General features: G+C 54.6%; 1 protein-coding gene and 1 long non-coding RNA gene across 3 annotated transcripts in view; one reads left to right on the forward strand and one right to left on the reverse strand.

Annotated features, from left to right (window-relative positions):
* Positions 1–16,212, forward strand: part of LOC125755775 (uncharacterized) — a 16,374-nt gene extending 162 nt beyond the window's left edge. Inside the window, exon 2 of the long non-coding RNA XR_007413084.1 lies at positions 15,861–16,212. This is a non-coding gene — a long non-coding RNA (uncharacterized LOC125755775). The remainder of the gene's footprint in view (positions 1–15,860) is intronic.
* SLC27A4 (solute carrier family 27 member 4) lies at positions 6,851–20,365 on the reverse strand. Of its 2 annotated transcripts, XM_049114412.1 has the most exons (14): positions 20,187–20,365; positions 19,675–19,825; positions 18,697–18,863; positions 16,740–17,134; positions 15,061–15,219; positions 13,442–13,511; positions 13,230–13,321; positions 12,307–12,416; positions 11,895–12,104; positions 11,594–11,720; positions 10,821–10,958; positions 10,479–10,643; positions 10,243–10,389; positions 6,851–7,719 (listed from the first exon to the last, which is right to left on the reverse strand). In XM_049114412.1, exons 3-14 carry the CDS (start codon positions 18,855–18,857, stop codon positions 7,562–7,564), a joined length of 1,932 nt encoding a protein of 643 aa, XP_048970369.1. In that variant the 5' UTR covers positions 18,858–18,863; positions 19,675–19,825; positions 20,187–20,365; the 3' UTR covers positions 6,851–7,561. The 2 variants fall into 2 exon arrangements, with proteins under 2 accessions (XP_048970369.1, XP_025331108.1); XM_025475323.3 differs by lacking the exon at positions 19,675–19,825.
* Positions 20,366–20,434: the final 69 nt, after the last annotated feature.

Genomic DNA, 20,434 nt, shown 5'->3' on the forward strand with positions numbered 1-20,434 from the left:
GGGGGCTGGGGGCGGGGGGAGGTGGGGCAGCGGCTCTTGGGAGCTACGGCGCGAGCGCGGGAGGCGGGAGGGCGTCCTCGCGCAGTACCTGTGAACCACGTTATTGGTTATCTTGGAAAAAGTTACGAATCTCTTCGTAAACCCGCACACCATTTGGGTGAGCCCGTCGGTTCGTCTCGGCTTGATTTGAATTATAAGTGACTGCAAATCTATTTCCAGCCCAGCAGTCGCTCCTGAGCTATTGAGCCCCTATCCAGCGGCCCCTTTGGTTATTGATTTGGGTTTTACTCTTTGAACAGATAATTTATCGCACGATCTCTGTGCACCAGGCATCTTGGTCGGTGCTTCCCGTGCAGTGGTGAACGGGATGGGTAAGGTTCCTGCCTTTAGGGCGCTCACACAGTCTAGTGGGCCAAGCTAGTTGTAATCAAATAAGCAGAACAACCATAAATACAAAATGTGAAACCGAAAGAAGTGATCTGAAGTTACAGGAGTTTCGAAAACAAACTGGGCTGTTCCCTTAGCTGTGCTCTCAAGCCTGAGTACAGTAGGTGGATGTGATGGGGAGAGAAATCTCCGGGAGCATTCCAGTGAGGAGAACAGAAGATGCAGAGCCTCTGGGTGGGAGACTCTGCGGGAGCACCCCAGGAGAAGAAGGTGGAAGTTGGGGAACAGAGGGCCTGATAAAAGATGAGGGTAGAAAGGGGGCAGGGGCCAAATCATACCTTGGGAGCCGGGTAAGAACTTCAGTCTGTCCTAAGCGTAGGGGGAGACTTTTGCAAGGTTTGCGGAGGGGGGGACATTTCAACTGTGTTTTAAAATAACCTTCCAGGTATCTGGGTGGCTCAGTGGTTGAGCATCTGCCTTTGGCTCAGTTTGTAATCCCCAGGTCCTGGGATCAAGTCCTGAATCAGGCTCCCTGCAAGAGTCTGCTTCTCCCTCTGTCTACATCTCTGCCTTTCTCTGTGTCTCTCATGAATAAATAAATCTTTAATAAATAAATAAATAAATAAATAAATAAATAAATAAATAAATAAAATCCTTACTGGGGCATCTGGGTGGCTCAGTTGGTTGAGCAACAGGTTAATTTTAGCTCAAGTTGTTTTGTCAGGGTCCTGAGATCAGGCTCCAAGCTCAGTGGGTGTCTGCTTGAGATTCTCTCTCCCTCTCCCTGTGCCCTCTCCATTCTTGCACGAACACTCTCAAATAAATAAATCTAAGAAAAAAAAAACAAAACCAAAGAGAACCCTAAAAAGGTAAAGTATCCTTACTTGCTGCAGTGTGAATGATTTGAAGGGGATCAAGGAAGAAAATGGGAGACCACTGGAGCCTGTTACAAAAGCTCCAGAGAAATGGAGTAAAGCAGATGTTCCAGACTTTCTTTTTCTTTTCTTTTTTTTTTTAAGATTTTATATATTCATGAAAGACCAAGGCAGAGAGAGAAGCAGGCTCCACACAGGAAGCCCGATGCTGGACTCGATCCCAGGTCTCCAGGATCACACCCTGGGCCAAAGGCGGCGCTAAACCGCTGAGCCACTCAGGCTGCCCTCCCAGACTGTCTAAACCACACTTCCAAATTGAACTCCGCATTGGTAGCGTATGGTGGGGTAGCCTGATAGTCGGTGGTGGAATGCCAGAATGATTAAGAGCTAGTTCAGGGTGCCTGCTTGGCATAGTAAGTTAGGCTCTTGATTTTTTGGCTTGGGCCATGACCTCAGGGTTCTGAGAATGAATTCTGGGTCAGGCTCTGCACTCAGTGAAGAGTCTTCTTGAGACTCTCCCTTTTCCTCTGCCCCTTCCCCAGCTCATTTTCTTTCTCTTTCTAAAACAAGTAAAATCTAAAAGAAGGAAAAGAGAGAAAAAGAGCCAGGAATTCAACTGCCATCTTTATATCCAGGTCCCACCACTTCCTACTTGTTTATTTTAATATAGTTTTCTTTTATAAATCTTATTTATTTATTTTTTAAATTTTATTTATTCATGAGAGACAGAGAGAGAGAGAGACAGAGGCAGAGACATAGGCAGAGGGAGAAGCAGACTCCATGCTGGGAAACCAATGTGGGATTTGGTCCTGGGACTCCAGGATCACACCCTGAGCCAAAAGCAGTTCAACTGCTGAGCCACCCAGGTGTCCCCTAGCTGTTTTCTTTAAGTAAGTCCCTTAAGTTACATGTTTGTGCCTCAGTTTCCTCTGTAAAATGGGGATAACAACAACAAACCCCTAACTCATAGGGTTGTAGCCAGAACTGAATGAGTTCTTGGCACAGTGCCTCCTTCCCTAAAATGGGCCCTCTCCTGTGTTTCCCGTTTCAAGGATACCATTGCCATCCACTGAAACACTCAAGCAAGAAGTTTGACATTGTTCTTCATTCTGTCCCATATTCAAATAGTCACTGATTTGGATTCATCTCTCATTTAAGCTAATTTTGCAACCCTCAAAATCTTCCACCACCACCACTACTCTCTGGTCCCCGTACCTGCTTCCTCTCTGCTTGCCTGCCCCCTACATCCCTCACTCTGGCCTTGGCTTCATTGTGCAGTCTGTCGGATAGCCCTGAGCCATTTCAATGTATTAGGCACTGTTCCAGGACCCTGGCAAAGTGAAGACAAATGAGACACAGCCCTGGTCGTCACAGAACACAAAGGAATCCTGGGGCAAATGGAAAGGCCCCACATTTACCCTGCTGTGTGGGTTGGTCACTTCCCCTCTCTGGAACTCAGTTTCCCCCATCAATAAAGAAGGTTGGGGACCAAATGATCTATGGTCCTTCCAGCAATATTCTAAAATTCTGCTAGACCCAGCTCCTCCAGGGCAGAAATCTTGCCTGATTCATCTTTGATCCTTGGCTTGTAGTAGAGGAGTTTTACTTGCTAAATGCTTGCTGAATGAGTGAGTGAGTGAGTGAGTGAACACACGTCACTCCCCCCCCCCCCCCCACTCAAAGTCATTCACTGGCTTCTCTTTGCCAACAAGATAAGGGCTTTCCCAGAAAGTATTCAGAGCCCCTGAGCATCTGATCTCGACTGGCCTCTATGAATTGAATATCCTCTCACCTGGGGAACTCCCCCCTCCTGGGGCTGGAACCTGAGAGCAAGGGAGCATGGTTTCCTCCATCTGACATTTAATGAGCATCTATTAAGTGCCAGCCCAGTGCTGGTGCTGGGAACAAGACAGCAAATAAAACCAACAGGTCCCTGCCTTTCTTCTGATACTGTTGGAGAAGACACAGATGTAAAAATGGACCACACAGTGTGATCAGTAATATAAAGGGGGAACATGGGGCCCTGTGGGGGCTGGAGGAGCCCCCTAATCCAGCCCTGGGATTAGGGAAAGCTTCCCAGAAGTCACACCTCAGCCCAAATCCAAAGGAACAGTGGGAGGAAGAGGGCACCTAGGCAGCCGGGAGGAGGCATCTTCCCACATCTCAACAGGCAGGGGTTCTTGTCTTCTTGCATGGTCCCAAAGATTGGGAGCTTGCTTCTGGGTAAATCAGCCCATTCTGTGAATGCCTGGGTCTCAGAACGTCCTTCCTTCTGACCCCAAGCCTACCCCCCTCTCAACATCTTAATTAGTAACAATATTAGTGTAACATATTCAAAGTGTATTTATGGAACGCCCACCTTACACCTGACAGGTGCTTTACATGCACTATCTGATTGCCCACAGGGACTACTGTTATCCCCACCGTCCAAATGAGAAAACTGAGGCTCAGAACCAGTGGTTTGCTCATGGCCCCTGTGTTGGGCCTCAACCTCAGGTAGTACCTTCAGCATCACTGACCCTGGTGGCCTCCCATTGGATCAGGCTCACCCAAACACCTTCCCCCGGGATCCACACAGAAGAGGGGCTTGGGCCCCATCCCCAGTCCCCTCAAGCAGGCCGGCCAGCCCAGGCGTCGGCCTCCAGCCCCTCAGAAGCAACTAGGGAAACAATGGCAGGGTCGGCGGGGGAGGCGAGGGCGCGGGTGCCCCCCTGCCTGCCGCCCTTTGTCTTCCCGCCTGCTCCCCTCGTGCGCCCCGGGAGGCTGGGAGGCGCCTCGTGCAGGCTTCCTCCTCCCATTCTTGTGCTAATTGGGTGTCAAGCTGAGATCAGTGAGAAAGAAATCCGCCCCGGCTCGGGTTAAACTGCCGCCAAAGACGAGGGCTGAGCCCAGAATATCATTAGGCTGGGAGGAAGCAGGGCCCCCCTCCTCGGGGGGAGGGGCCGTCCACGCATTCAGGCCCCTTTGAAAGTCACTTGGTCACCCCCTCCCTTGCTGCCACCGCTTCAATGGGCCTCTCGGAGGTATTTAACCTTCTTCCCAGGGATTGAAAGTGATACGCCAAGCACCGGCCTGGTCAGCCACTTGCCTGTCCTGAGGGCGGTAGGACCTCCGGGGATGCTCAAGGCAGGCTCCTTCCATTCCAGCCTTCCCCCGGCACTGTTGCAGATAGGAACACTGAGGCTCTGGGAAGGGGGTTTGCATCCCAGCCCTGCCATTCACAGGCTCTGTGGTCCTCCACAAGACTGCTTCCCTGAGCCTCAGATTTCTTATCTGTGGAGTGGGGATGAAAATAGTAGCAGCTTTGCGTTATGGATTTAACGAACCCAAGTGCTTGGGTTCATTCAGCAAAGCACGTTGCAAAGATGCAAAGCGCCTGGCACATAGGAGGGGCTCCATCCGTGGTGGCCATTAGCAAGTCTAAGGCAGTGGGTCTGACCCAATGCCGGGACCTCATAGCATAGCTCCTGGTCTCTGGAAGTGTGCAAGTACAAGTGCTCTCAAAGGACTAATTTTTCATCTGGCTTCAGCTCTCCTCCATCCCCAACCTGCACTCCCTGCAGCCTCACTGCTTGCTGTAATCTGTCCCACTCACCCTGTATTTCCAGGCCTTTACATTTTTCTGCTACTCTTGTCCCTCCAATTCTTGGATAACTCTTTGTTGAAAAGCCTCTCTGACCAGGAAACATGACCACCAGGGCACTGGGTTAGTAGCTGCAGCTAACCACACACTCTCTGCTTCTTTACTCACTAGCTCCCAGTCCCCTGACTCCAGATGGTCGCTCCCGAGATCTGTCTTGCTCACTAAGCACCACCTCTGCCCCCTGCCCCCAGCCCCATGTAGGCCTTTAGAATCAGCTCCATAGATGAACTTGACACAGTACTTTGTAAACTGTGAAACACCATATAAACGTCAGGAATGTCCAATAAACAACAGCTATCGTTAACCTCACAAGCACATATTGAGCATCTACTCCATAATGACTCACACAGCGGTGCTTGAGGATGACCAGAGGCAGATGCTAGAGCTCCCAAGGCCCTTCAGGGGTAGGGGGAACAGTGTGGAAGTGGTCAACTCAGGCCTAGTCTGGGGTCTTGACACCTGAATATATATCTTCTTTTTTTTTAAATCTTGTAACTGCTACATACTGAGCAGATAGCAGCACCAGACTGCGTGTTTAGAGATCTCCAGGCACAATGCATGTTCACAGCTATCCGAGATCTCCATTTACAGAAGAAACTGAGGCTTAGCCTGGTGAATGGACTTGAATACATCTGTTCAAGCTGGAGCTTTTAACTGCCACGGTATACTGCCTTTTGGTAGTTGTGTCGAACCTCAAGGAAGGATGCCCCTCCACCCAAGTCGGGGGTGGGGTGGGCACTAGCCCATTGGAAAGCACTCACTCCCTGCGAAGGATTAAAGACACAAAGCCTTGCTGTCAGTCAGGTCCAGCACCTTAGAAGTCTGACCCTGGGCCCTCAAAGTCCCGCCATGGGGCGCTCTGGCCTGGGTACCTGCCTGGGCCAGATCTCAGCCCCTCCTTCCCACTTTTGTTGGAGGCTGAGCGCTCAGAGCCAAGATAGGATTCTCCAAGCTCTGAATGCCCTCTGCTGGCCACACTGGGACACTGCAGCCGTGACTGTCTCCCTCCGCCTTAAACCCCTTCAGCACCTCTCCAAGGGCTCTACTCCAGCTCTGCCTCCCACTGGCCCCCAAGAGCAGCATCAGACTCCTCTATCTGAATCAAAGTCACTCCCCCAGGGGGCATCCTAAATCTCATCCCGGCCCCCTCCAACTGGGCCTTCAGCTGCAGGCCTAGGGTGGGGCCCACAGTTGGCTCCACAGGCATGGGTGGAATGGAAGCTCTTTCGGCTTTGCCTTGGCCTGCTGCACCAGGAGGCAGTGGGGCAGCAGGAAGCAACAGGGGCTCCGGTTTGCATTCTAGCCCCTCCCCCCCCACTCCCCTGCTGTGTGACCTTGGCAAGTGACAGACCCTGGGGAAGCTTACATAGCGAAGATAACTGCCATAGGCTGGGTTGGATCCCTTTCCCAACAGGCTGTGCGTTTCCAGCCTGGGTGTGACTCCAGCGATGGGGCCTAGGAGACAGCTGGCTCTCCACGGGCACTGCTGGTGCCTCAGCCCCGGGAACATCACTGAGCTTTTCTGGACTCTGCCAGAGTTGGTCAGGCAGCCCTGCTCTGGCTCACACAGCCCCAGAACCCTGGTGATATGTACCCCAGGCAAAGGGAACAGCACTCTCAAGCATCTGGAGATGGGATCTGCCCCTGGGTCAGGGTTTTCTCCCTCAAAAGCTCTGAAGGGCCCTTTCCTCAAAATGTGTACCTGTATTCTCTGAATCCTCCTGACTCAGATGGGGAGACTGAGTCACTTGCCCTAGCCCACAAACTCAGAAGTGATACAGCTGCTTTGGACTTTCGAGTTCATGCTATTTAAATACCTTGTGAACTCACTGAGGGCATCTTACCTGCTGGATCCCTAAGTCTGAACAAGTAAATGGGCTGGAGGGGCAGGAGGTGGGGCCCGAGCAGGTGGGGTGAGCTCAGGTGGCATGCACACAGGGTAGGCTAGGGGGAGTCAAGGCAGTTTATTGGCCCCTGAGCGATGCCCCCCTCCCCACCCCTTCTCTCATAGCCAGCCCAGGACTGAGATGGAGAAAGAAACATGGACAGACCTACAAGGAGAAAGGTCCCGCCCAAGAGGTGGCCAGGCAGCCACCTAGGAGAGGAGGATGGTGGTGGGGCACTCAGTCCAGGCTGCCTGCTGCAGGTCGGGGTCCTCCTCCTATGGTCCTGGAGGTGCAGGCAATCTTGAGTGACACTGGAAAAGCTCTGGGGCCAGTATCCTCATTGCCACCTGATCAATAGCCGCTGTAGGCCCTGCCCACACTGCTGCCTTCCTGAGTCTGGGGGCTTTGGGCCTCGTCCCTTTTACAAGCTCCCTGCTCTCTGGGGAGTACTTGGCGACGCTCCACCTGCCCCTGCCCTGACCCAAGACATCATCCTGAGGGACCCAGTCTGTCTCAGCCTGGGGCCTGGTGGCCCCACCTGGCCTTGAAGACATTAACATGGACTTGAGGCTTTCACAGAAAGCCTCATGAAGGGCAGGAGGAGGCGGCAGTGAGTCACTTGGCAGTTTTGAGGGGAAGGGGGTCAGCACCTCGGGGTGGAGGTGCTGGGCCCTGCTTGCTTTGGTCTAGCATTGCCCATGACCCCTCTGGGGTGGGAGCTGGGGCTCTGGATCCAGCACCCGCTGGCCCTTAGAGGGAGTCAGGGCAAATCACAGCTTCTCCTCGCCCGCCTGGATGCGGGCGTAGGCCTTCTGGTCCAGCGGGACGTAGCGGCCCTTCCGGGCATCCAGGTAAAACAGTGGGTCTCTCACAACTGCCGGGTTAAAACCTTCCTTCCGAAGCTCCATCTTCTGTAGCTTGAAGGTCCCTGAGGGAGCAGAGAGGATGAGTCAGAGGGTACAGGGCAGGGGGCCTGAAGTTGGAGGGATGGAGGAGGCGGAGGGCTGGGGAGAGCATGGGAATGGGCACAGAGCACAGCGGAGCACAGCCCTTGCTTTGCAAAGGCAGCTCCAGCTGTTGTATTACTACTGCTGCTCAGAGCAGCCCTGGCGCAAGGGCGGGAGGGCGTGGTAGCACTACTTGCCTTCTTGCAGCTAGGGAAACTGAGAATCAAAGAAGGGAAAAGATCCACATACCCTGAATGACAGCAGAGGGAGGGCCTGAGAACCTCCAGGCACAGGCATGAGCTCATCTAATGTGCACACGAATCCCAGAGGCAGGTGCTCCACCATATTCTATGGGTTCTACAGTGCACATGTTTTTGGTTTCTAACATATGTCAAATAGTTTCAACAGCAATGTCTTCTCAGTCATAAGTCACAGAAGTGGGCAGCCCCGGTGGCGCAGCAGTTTAGCACCGCCTGCAGCCTGGGATGTGATCCTGAAGACCTGGGATGGAGTCCCACGTTGGGCTCCCTGCATAGAGCCTGTTTCTCCCTCTCCCTGTGTCTCTGCCTCTCTCTCTCTCTGAATAAGTAAATAAATCTTTAAAAAAAAAGTCATAGAAGTTACACAAGTCTTGGTCACTGGCATCATCCCACTGGAGAGATGAGAAGACTGGCGTGGGGAGGCACATACCTGTGTCAATGCCACACAGCTAATAAGTGCAGGAGCTGGGATTTGAACCCTGGTATGAGAGATTGCTAGAAATGGCCAGGTTCCTTCCTTACCTGGACACACACTCCACTGCCTTGTGGCTTGGCCATTTCTCTCAACAAGAGCTAGAGTCTTTCTCACCCTCCACCTGAATCTAACTGGCCTTGTGACTTGCTTTGACCAAAAGAACATGGGAGTTCTGAGAGTTGAGGCCTTGGAGGCCCTGCAGCTTCCACTCCAGGAGCGGGGGGTGCCTGGCACCAGTGTAGTCTCTGAAGGGTGAGGAGCCACCAGAGTAGAGAGGAAACATCCCAGGAATGCCCCCTGGACTGGCACTATCCAATACGATAGCCACTGGCCATATGGGCCTATATACATGTAATTGAAATGAAGAAAAATGTCAACTTCGCTTCCTCAGTCAACTGGTCCCAGTTCAAATGCTCAGTGGTTACGTGGGGCTAGAGGCTGCAGTGTTGGTCAGCATGCACATAGGACATCGTCATCATTGCAGACAGCTCTGCGGGACAGTGCTGCAGAAGCAACCAGTGGGGAGCCAGACAAGCAAGTAAGGACACTCTAGCCCTTCCAGCCCTAGCTGAGTCACAAGTGATGGCAGTTGATCCATCAACAGAAGAACCGCTCAGCTGAACTTAACCCCAATTGCTGACCCACAAGCAAGGGGGAAAAAAAAAAGGCTGCCTTAAGGGACGTTTGTTCTGGAGCAAAGCCTCTGAAACATGCTGGCTTCCCTGCCTCTCCTACACAGAGAAGTCAGCTGTCACCCAAACCTCAGGAGCTCCCAGCCTCAATCATGAGCCTGGCACCAGTGTCCCCATTAGACCCGCTTCAGGGGCTCCCAGGAGCCTATCACCTGACAGGGGCTAACATGACCAGTACAAGGGAGATGGCCCAAGGCTGAGCAGTTAGTCAGCAGTTAGGCCTGACATAGTCCAGGCCCTCCCCAGCCCAGAGTCTTCCCCACTTGGCCTCTCTGCCCCACCTGACACTGCTGCCCACAGCTTGGCTCCAGCTTTGGGGGCCTCCTTTCCTTCCCCTTGTGCCCAAGTAGCCTTCTGGCTTAGGGACCAGCCCGGAATGCCTCCCCTGTAAAGCCTACCCTTTCATTCAGGTCTCATCTCAAAGATCACCTCCTCAGGGGAGCCTCCCAGGCACCCCATGCCCCCTTTGCTTTTCTGTCAGTTCAGTTTGTATTCTGTTCTTTGCCCTTGGAATGCCTTGTCCTGTGCTGCCTCTCCTACTGCTACAGAGAAACTCCAAGATGGCAAAGGTCCCATCAGAACTTGTCACTTCTATCCCTAAAAGGCCTAGCATGGAGCCTGGCAGGCACACAATAGTTACTCAGTAAACATTCGTACCACTAATGGATATTTGAACCTTCTGTCTCTGACGGCTCGACCCACTTGCTTGTATACAGAGAGGTGTGTTTACCAATGACGCAGCAATGCTGTGGGAGAAGGGCAAGGGACAGCCCCCCAGGATCTCTCCAAAGGAACCAAGAAGGGGCACAGGCCTGGAACCCATGAGCTGGAGCAAGGGAGGGGACACACCTGTTTGTTTTGTTTTGTTTTAAAGATTTCATTTATTTATTTGAGAGAGAGTGTGAGCATGAGTGTGTGTGTGGGGGGAGGATATGGGTAGAAGGAGAGAGAGAAGCAGGCTCCCCGCTGAGCAGGGAGCCCGACGCGGGAGGCTCAATCCCAGGACCCCGGGATCATGACCTGAGCCAAAGGCAGACACTTAACTGACTGAGCCACCCTGGAGCCCTGGAAACATACCTGTTTTGTGCAGCTCAGGAAGGAAGCGCAGGAAGATGGGGCGGGCGTACAGGGGAAGCTCCTTCTCTAAGAGCTGTGCAAAGTGCTCCAGGTCACAGCTGCCAGCAGAGTTGGCCACAGCAGCCATTCCAGCCCGGCCCTCAGTTCCTGGGGGTGGCAGCATGGAAGTGAGGTGGCAGTGACCCCTGGCAGTGCCTCCCATACACACCTGGCACCTCCCAGTGCCCCATAGATACCTGGCACCTCGACACCATACACTGCCACATCGGTCATGTCCAGCAGGCGGCTGAGTGTGCCCTCCACCTCTGTGGTGGATACATTCTCCCCTTTCCAGCGGAAGGTGTCTCCTGTGCGGTCTCGGAAGTACAGGTAGCCCAGCTCATCCATCACCAGCACATCACCTGGGGGGGGCGGTGCATATGAGCAGGGCTTGGGCCAGTTGACCATGTGGGATCCCAGGATCTCTTGACAAGGAGGGCTGGAACTGGGGCAGTCTGGGCAGTATTCTCTAAAGGTGGGAGAGGGCCCCTTCATTTCTCTCCACCCTGCCCACCTCAAAGGGGCTAGTGCCCACCCACCAGTGAGGTAGGCCTGGTCCCCCTTTTGGAAAACGTCCTTGGCGATCTTCTTATTGCTGGCACCCTGGTTCAGATAGCCATCAAAGCGCCGCAGGGGGTCCTGCTGGATGATGCGGCCCACTAGCTGGCCTGGCTCACCTGGGAGCAGAGAAAGAGGGGCACCTTTACCCTGGTGGCCTCCTCTACCAGTTCCCCACCCCAAATTCACCCTGAATCTTGATCTGACTTTTGGTCACAGTGCTTCCCACAGAAATGCTATGGGCTCTGTGCAGAAGCCCTGAGGGCAGGGAGCTTCTCCTGGTGGGTCTGATGGGCACAAAGGCACTCAGTAATGTCTGGAGAGCAGATGGAGAGATGAACAATACGAAAAGGTGGCCAAGCTCTGTGTAGTCAGCCTGACTAAAGCCAGCACTCATTGGTCCCTTGGCTCTGCTCAAAGAGCCGTACGTTCTTCAGCATGCATGATCCCCGGAGCAACCCCAGGATGCAGTGTTGCCATCAGCCTCACTTGCAGATGAGGGGACTCAGGCACAGAGCTAAGGAACTGAGCTAGGATCAATCCCAGGGTCCTTCACACAACAGTGACTCAATGGACTGACAGAGGGGATGAGGAATGGAAGGACGAATGGACGAAGAAATAAATGACTTGTGGCCCTAAAAGAAGAGCCAAGTGACGGCCAATGGTCAGAAAAGGGCTCCCCACTCAGCTCAGTCCCATCTCCTCCCAGGCCAAACTCTCCTGCTCTGACTCCACTTCCAACCCTGGGACAGACCTGGCTGGCAGGGAAGGCAGACACCATTGGGCCCCCGGATCAGTTCCATGGTGTCCTCGTTGACTCGTACCAGCCGGATGGGGTACACAAAGGACAGGATGCGGCTGTTGAAGCCACAGGCCCCCACCTGCAAAGGCCAAGACTTGGGCCTGGGCTCTCCCGCCACCGGCCTGAGGCTGGACAATGGTGGGGAGCCTGGTGCCCACACTCCCACAACTGCCCTGCCCCAACCAGACAGCAGGGTCTCCAGTGTCCACACTCCTAGCCGGACCTGCCCACCCTCCACAGCCCCGCTGCCCACCTGGCTGTCGAAGTTGCCCACACTGCAGTTACATTCAGTGGCCCCGTAGAACTCAGCCACTTGGGGGATGTGGAAACGGCTAGAAAAGTCGGTCCAGATGGACTGGCGGAGGCCGTTGCCAAGTGCCATGCGCACCCGATGCTGGTGTTCCGCCTCCCGGGGCGGCTGGTTCAGGAGGTAGCGGCACAGCTCGCCGATGTACTGCACAATCTGGGGGTGGACTTGGTGTGAGGGTGGCCCTCGGCTGCTCCCTCCTGCCCTCCCAATCCCGCGGACCTCAGTCTCCCCATCAGAACAACAGGAATGTTGCTCCCAAATGAGTGACGGGCTTCAGCTGCCAGACAGATGTCCCCCTGTGGGACTGGCAGGTCCCGAGGGGTTGGGCGGCTCATCCTCTGCCCTTCTCACTTACTGTGCAGTTGTACTTGATACAGTCGTCCCAGAACCGGGAGGCTGAGAACTTCTTCCGGATCACCACTGTCATGCCATGGAGCAGGCACTGCCCTATTCCCACGATGTTCCCTAAAGGTGGAGGGCTGGGCCGTGAAGGTCAGGGAGCCGGGAGATCCCTCCTTCCAGAGCTTCCTCTTGCCCAGCCCACCTCCTCAAAGGCCCTTCCTCAGTCCCTCCTTCCTGTCCTGTTCCTCCAACACTAACTAATCACACCTCTCCCCTCATCAGACACCTCCCATAGTTCCCTGCTGCCTCCCCAGTGTGGGATCGAGTGTATGCTCCTCAGACTGTCCCTGGGGGCCCTAGAGCTGGCCCCAAGCTCTTGCTCCTGTACCTGTAATGCTGCCATTCAGCTAGAGGGGGACCAAGCTAGCACTCCTGGCTTCTGCACCTCACATCTGCCTGACTTGGGAGCATCTCCTCCAGAAAGCCTTCCTGACCATCACTGGGCTCTTCTCTTGAGCTGAGCTCCTACTCCCTACCTGTCTTCATACTCACCATGCCATCTCTTATATTAGTCAGGTGAGTTTCCATCCTTCACCCTGCCCTAAACCCACACCTGACTCTAAGCACCTTGAGGGCAGGAACTATAATTATTCCATCTCTGTGTTTCTGTTCCTAAGCAGCAAGGCTGTGCATACCTGTGGAAATGAACTGGCTGGTCAGATTAGCCTGGGTGCCCTGTGGGACACAGCTGCACACATTGTGAGGCTGGTGTGGCCATCTTGGTTCAGAGGTCCAGTCAATGGCCACATCTGAGTTTGAACCCACATTTGACTCCAAAATTCATGTGTTTCTACCCACAAGATGCTGCCTGCCAAGAGGGGTGGGGTTCCTGAGGCCCAGGGGCACCAGAGGCTGAGAAAATGGGCCCAGTGTTACCTGCTGAGTGGTAGAGGGGCAGGCAGTCATAGACAATGTCATCGGGCCGCATCCGGAATCCATAGTACACCAGGGCAGCCATGCGGTAATACCTGGGAGGGCACAGAGAGAGTGCTTTGCAGGCCTCTGGGGAGGCAGGAGGAGGGCCTCCCAGGCCCTGCCACCCATCCCCAGCACCCACTACCCCCCAACCCCCGGCACTTGCCCCTTACCTGCTATGTACCACGATGGCAGCTTTGGGCAGCCCTGTGGTACCCGATGTGTAGATGTAGAAGAGCTTATCTAGAGAAAACAGACACATAAGTGGCTGTGAGAAAAGACAGCACAGGGCTGGGAAGACACTGGCTGCAGGGAGTAGGGTGCACAGAGAGCTTCTCCACTACAGATCATTTCTTTACCCCACCCTGATCCTAGATCAGGGACTGTCACGTTAGTTTCTTTCTTTTCTTTCTTTTTTTTAATATTTTATTTATTTATTCATGAGAACACAGAGAGAGAGAGAGGCAGAGACACAGGCAGAGAGAGAAGCAGGCTCCATGCAGGGAGAGCCCGTCGTCTGGAGCCTGGGTCTCCAGGATCATACCCTGGGCTGAAGGTGGCGCTAAACTGCTGAGCCACCCGGGCTGCCCTGTCACGTTAGTTTCTATAGAGACTTGGGCCCACCAGGCTGGAGGGGGACCCTAGGTCCTAGGGCAGGAACATCATGTAAAACTGCATGTCATGCATCAACCATCTCATGCCCTCTGGATACCTGCTTATGCCAGCCCTTGGCTGGGTACCATGAAGACACCAGGCTGACCCAGCCAGAGACCCCGCCCTCAGGTAGCTTACAAAAGCACCCAGGAGGGGCGCCTAGGTAGCTCAGTAGATTAACTGTGCCTTCAGCTCAGGTCATGATCTCAGGGTCCTGGGATTGAGCCCCACATTGGGCTCCCCACTCAGTGGGAAGCCTGTTTCTCCCTCTCCCTCTACCTGCTGCTTCCCCTACTTATGCTCTCTCACTCTTTGCCAAATAAAATCTTAAAAAAAAAAAAAGTACCCGGGAGACAAAATTCACATATGACAGAGATAAAATGACCACGATGCCAACAAAGACTGGTCCCTGAGCATTTCCTGTCACACCCGAGCTTTCCACTGTCTCATTTTCAATCCTCAAAGCCACTCCATAAAATCGGTTCCGTTACCACCCTCATTGTTATGACTGTGGGAACCGCGGTTCAGAGAGAGGACAGCTCAGGTGCTCAGGGTCACAAGGGAAGCAGTGGGCTGAGGCATGAACTCAGTGCCAGCTCTGAGCCTCTGGGTGGTGTAGCAAACTGGGGGCTCCCCAGAGCAGAGTGGAGCGGAGGAGAGGCTACAGGGTTGGAAGGCTGCCTGGAGGAAGGGATGGGGAGGCAGGGCAGCCTAGTGCAGAGAGAGGATCGCAGGCTGACAGGGGCTGGTACCGAATAGGTGCGGAGTTAATATTTAGAGGGTCTAGCCCCTGGCCCAACCCCAGCTGAAATTCAGACCCAGTGGTTTCCTAGGATCCATGTGACCCTGTACATGATGGATGGCAATGAAGGCTGGTTCACCAAGCTAAAGAATCAGGTTTTCTGGACTCCTGAGTTGCTGGCACCATGTCTTGCATCTTCATATACATCAGCTATACATCAGCCTTCAGAGTGACCCCATGGTCACTATACTCATCTTCCCAGTTGGAAAAAGGGAGGTGACAGGACTCACTCCAGGTCACATACCAAGTCTGCAGAAGAACCCAGGCCTCTGGCTCTGGGGCCAGTGTTCTGTCCTGGGCCCATCTGAGAACCCCTCTGTGGGGTGGGAGGCCCACCTGTGAAGCCCTTGTCAGGACGACTGGGCAGGTGCTTGGGGGCATCTTCCAGGAGGGGGTCCAGGTGCTCCGTGCTGGCGGGCAGGGTGCTGGGCTCCCAGGGGCCAGAGCAGAAGAGGCTGAGCGAGGGGTCCAGGCTGGCTTGGATTTCAAAGATGGCTGCAGGGGAGACAGGGCCAATTAGCAGACAGACCAGGAACCTCATGTCCCCAGGACCTCTGCTTGTGTCAGAGCTGGCGTGTTGTCAAGGGGAGACCAGCTGTGTGTAGGGAAGAAGATGACTGAAGCACCTCAGCTCCCTAGTTGCTGGCTAAGTACACGGCAGATTCCTTGCATGCGCTCTCCTGCTCACACAGCCCAGGAGGTAGGTACCAACAGAGACAGGCTCCAAGAATGGGAAGGCCTGCTCACAGCTAGAATGTGCTGGAGCTGGGACTCCAAGCTGGCTCTCTCACATGCCAAGGTCTGCGCCCTTCCACACTGTACCATGCACATCTGTGGGGGACCGTTAGAAGGAAGGTGTGGAGTACCAGAGGTCAGCAGCCCCCAGCTTCTTCAGGTCCCCCCATGCACTATAGCTGTCTGGATGCTCACCTATGCTGGGCATAGGCCAGTCCTAGACCCCTCAGCTCTACTTCAGCCTCCCTCTGGATCTGTCCAACCCTCTCCCCTCTCCCTTGGGGATCCTTCCTCTTCCCTTCTCCATATGTCAGTAACCTTCCCTGGCCATCATCCCAGGATGAAATCCTGCTTTGGTGTGACCTTTTTTTTTTTTTTTTTTTTTAATTTATTTATGATAGTCACACAGAGAGAGAGAGAGAGAGAGGCAGAGACACAGGCAGAGAGAGAAGCAGGCTCCATGCACCGGGAGCCCGACGTGGGATTCGATCCCGGGTCTCCAGGATCGCGCCCTGGGCCAAAGGCAGGCGCCAAACCGCTGCGCCACCCAGGGATCCCTGGTGTGACCTTAAGTGAGCTCCTCACACCACTCTGAATGTCAGTCTCCTCATCTGTAAAGCCAAGATGGACATCCCTACCTCACCTGGCTTTATGAAGATTAGGGCTGCTTTTGTAAGGCACCAAGCTCTGTACTCAGTCAGTGCTCAATGTGGCAGCTAATAAAACATAAGCTCTGCAGGAGAGCAGAGGATACATTTTTTTTAAAGATTATTTATTCATGAGAGATACAGAGAGAGAGAGAGGCAGAGACACAGGTAGAGGGAGAAGCAGGCTCCATGCAGGGAGAGCCCGACGTCTGGAGCCTGGGTCTCTGGGATCATACCCTCGGCTGAAGGTGGCGCTAAACCGCTAAGCCACCCGGGCTGCCCAGAGGATACATTCTTGTTCTCATTCTATAGATGAAGCAAATGAGGCCTAATTAGTCACAAGAATCGCTACCACTGCATCTGTGGGCTCACCTAGCATCAGGCACTGTTAGTACTTCTGGTGAAGTATCATCTTGAAAACAATATGTGGTAGGTACTACAGTGAGGAAACTGAGTCACAGACATTTCTAGTCTTAGTCAGGATCTCCAGCTTACAAGCAACAGAGCCCAGGCCATCTGATACCAGGCTTAACCCCTGAGCCACACACAGTTTCCCCCAGGCCTGGAGAGGGGCTGTGGTCTGTGCAAGACCCTGTGGGACCTCTTGCTTGACCCCACAGCCCTGGGACTCACCTGGGGCCATCTCACTGCCAAAGATGAGGACCCGGGCCTGGGAGGTGGTCAAGCAGTGGCACAGGGCGTCCCGTCGGAGGTTAGTGTTGATGAGGGCCGCCTCCACGCCCAGCTTGGCCATGCCCAGCCACAGGCCCACAAACTCATTGCGGTTCTCCATGAAGAGGGCAGCTACATCACCCGAGGCCAGGCCCCGAGCCTGCAGAAAGTTGGCCACGCTGCTTGAGTAATCATCCAGCTGGCGGAAGGTCCAGTGGGTGTCTGTGCCCTCAAAGATCAAGGCTGTCTTGTCTGGGTGGCGCTGTACCATAGAAGCAAACAAAATAGGCACTGTCCGCTGCTCCCGCAGGTACCGCCGGACCTTTGCCTTGACCTTCAGGAGTACCATGCCGCCACTACATGGAAACAAGAAAGGGAGCTGTGACTGCTGGGGTTGGGAGTGGGTGGTCCCAATACCCTGGTCCAGGTTGCCATCCCACAGGCCTGAGACTCCCGAGCCTGATCACTTGTAACACTCCCCTTTCCCAGCACCTGGGCGCCAGGCACCATGCCAGGCACCGACCCACTGATGCTGCACAGTAACTCCAGGGACTCGGGCGATAACTCCCTCCTCAGTACACGGGAGGAAAGGAGGCTCTGCAGGACCACAGCTCACCCGGAGTTCACAAGCTGAGATTAGGTCCCTGGTCCTGTCTGGCATCAGGGTTCAACGCCCAGGACTCAAGAAGCTCTGCTTTGAGTCTGCTGCTCTGTCAGAGCTTTCATGACTCTCAGGCCCAAGCCAAAAGTCTCAACTCATTTGAGATCCCCCACAGCCCTGTACTGCACCTCTTCGGACCCCTACCACAGTAAATAAGGGATAAGTTTGAGATTTGTTCAATCTCCCTCCCTGTGAACCTATTGAGGGTAGGGCTCCATCTGTTTACCACCTGGTCCCTGGGGCCTCACTTAGTCCTGGGCCCAGAGCTTCACTAAATGCAGAGCTATTTGGCAATATCTCCCTCTCCTGCCCTGCCCCTGCCCCATCTGACCTTTGAAAGTTTCTAGCTCCCTGAGTTCTATGCCTATTCAGATGTTGTGCCCTCTGGTTGGAATACCCTGCTCCCATCACCTGGAGGCGCCTCTTGAATACAGCTTTTTGTCCTCCAGGAGGCCTTCTCTGATTCCCCAAGGTCCTGGCCTGAAGCCATCTCTCCCTGCCCCATACTCCCACAGCTTTCTGCTACCACCCTTCCTGCAGTGGCCACTCAGAACCTCCTTTTACAATCAATTCAGATGACAAGTGCTGAGCTGCCTGTTTTGAGTGTGGGTCACTGTGCTGAGCCATGGGACACCACCTGTAAGCAAGACTGCCAGGGGCTCTGCCCGCACAGTTTTGTTAGTTTAGGGATTTACTGTATCTCCTTCTTATCTCCCTGACCAGTCTAAGCTGGGCCCAAGACTAGGTCTGCCTTGTTCCTCCTGAGCTCCAGAGTCAGCCTGACGCCTGGCTCAGGGTAGGTAGCAGCAGGTGTTTCTGGTACAGAAGAGCCTGTGAACCATACCTGACTTTCTTTGGGGAGTAGGTTCCCCAGATATCTGATTCAGGGCCCTGCTCTGAACTCTGTGCCCTTTCAGACTTATGGACAGGGTCCTTCCCACAGGGTTCCTCTTCATTCTCTTACAAGCCATAGCATGGCCTCAAGACCCTTTGCAGATGTCTTCTTCACACACCTGGTGTTCAGTGTACATTCTGGGCCCCTAAATCTGCCCTAAGCTCAACAGCACCAAGTTAGGGAGATCCCCTAGGACAACACTTTCACCTTGGAGGTGGAGATACCAGGTACCACTGCCAGGGGAAGGGGGTAGAGCAGAGGCTGCTCCTCTGGGGACCAGGGGACCCTCTGCTCACAGAACTTTGGTCTGGAGAGATTTTGGGAAGTAGGAGACCCTAGGATGGGCTAGACCAGATACTCACAAGATATCACGCCTTATGGTCTTGACGAAGATGCGGACAAAACGCCAGCCTCCAGACCCCAGGTAGAGAAACAGCAGGGAGAACCCCACCTGGGTCCAAGGCAGTTTCAGCACCAGTTTGGAGAACAGCAGCACCCCCACCAGAGACGCCCCGAGCAGCATTGTGGTCTGTGGGCACAGTATAGTCAGTGGAGCCAAATGTCTATGTCCCTTACCTCCTAGCCCAGGCAGCCACTATGATCCCAGGGGTCAACCCATAGTGAGGCTTAGCCATGCTGAGTAGGTAGCTGAGGATGGGGTCCCTTTCCAGGGCTGTTTTGAAGGGAAAGGCTAGAGGGGAGGAACTTGAGATGAGGAGTTCCATGGCTAAGAGGCAGAGGCCGGGTTCTAGCCCCTTAGTCCCATCTCCTCCTCTAACTACCCCCATCACCTTGGGTAAATTCCTTTCCTACTTTAGGCTTTAGTCTCCCCCTCTGTGTTAGGGGTATAGTGAGAATTGCTCTCGGAAGCCCTTCCAGCCCAAACAGGACGGTCCACTTTCCTGATATCCAGGATCTCTAAGCAATATGGCTTGGAGGGGGATATTAACTTAAGTGTCTCTGGTTTGACTCCTCATCCAAAGACCCAAGGAGGTTCTCTGGATGACCAGGCCAAGCCACAACACCCAAAAGGGCAGCTTCCTGGTAAGGGGCCTGGCTCAGTCCCAGCCCACAAACCCGGATAGTGCCATGTCTCTGCTGGCCCACAGAGGGCGACAGAGCAAACAGGTTAGAGCTTGGAGGTGCCTGAGAGGTGACCGCCTTGAGGGGAAAGGTGATTAAGGGAGCAGGAGGGCCCTGAAGTCACCCCGAACAAATACAGTTGGCAAGCCATTGAGATGACTCTGTGGGGACTGGCCTATAGGGGAAGGGGAATGGCTTGACTAGACGGAGATTAGGAAGGACTCTTAGTCTCTACTCCTGGCGTTGTAGGTACTTGCTCAAGAGGCAGCAGATGGGACTCAGTTTTCTTTCAGGGCTCTATTCCTGGGGAGGAGGCGAAGGTCATGGCTATAAGGGAGCCTGACAGTCTCCAAGCCAGGATGGAGACATGGTCTGGACCACAGGGAGCTCTTACAGACCATCTCCTCCCTTCTCCACATGAAAAGCAAAAACAAGGAGGGAGACAAAATCAGCGCTCCCATATCCAATGCCGAGATCTCTAAGGTCCTCAGACCTCTGGGCTCCCAGAGCCGGCCAGGACAGAGAACAGGAACCCGTCCCGGAAGGCTGGGGGATGGGACGAGAAGGGAAGGGGATGCCGACAGCCCTCGGGCCCCCGTCCCAGGTCACTGCGAACCGCCTTCGCTTCCGAGCAGCCAGGGCAGCAGAGCGCCCGGCCAGGACTTAGAGCAGCAGGGCGCGCCCCTCACCCCGGCCCGCCCCACCACCTCCCCAGGACTCAGCCGGGCACATTCCCTGCCCGGGACCCACTGGCCTGGCCTATGCTCACCCGGTGTTGGCCCCGCCGCGCGGCGCCCAGTCCAGATGCGGCCTGGCTGCGGCAGCGTAGAGGGGAGCGCGGGGGGCATCAGCCGCCCCTGGGCGCGCAGACCCAGGTCTCAGCAGAGCTTCGCCGGCTCCGCGCCCTGCATGGCCCGGCCGCCCGGCCAGCCCCGCCCGCAGCCCGGCCCCGCCCGCCCGCGGCGCTCCTCCCCCGCCCGCCTTCTGCAACCCAAACCGGCTGCGCGAGGCCACAGC

This window comes from Canis lupus, chromosome 9 (assembly GCF_003254725.2).
Source record: "Canis lupus dingo isolate Sandy chromosome 9, ASM325472v2, whole genome shotgun sequence".
NCBI classification, from domain to species: Eukaryota; Metazoa; Chordata; class Mammalia; order Carnivora; family Canidae; genus Canis; species Canis lupus.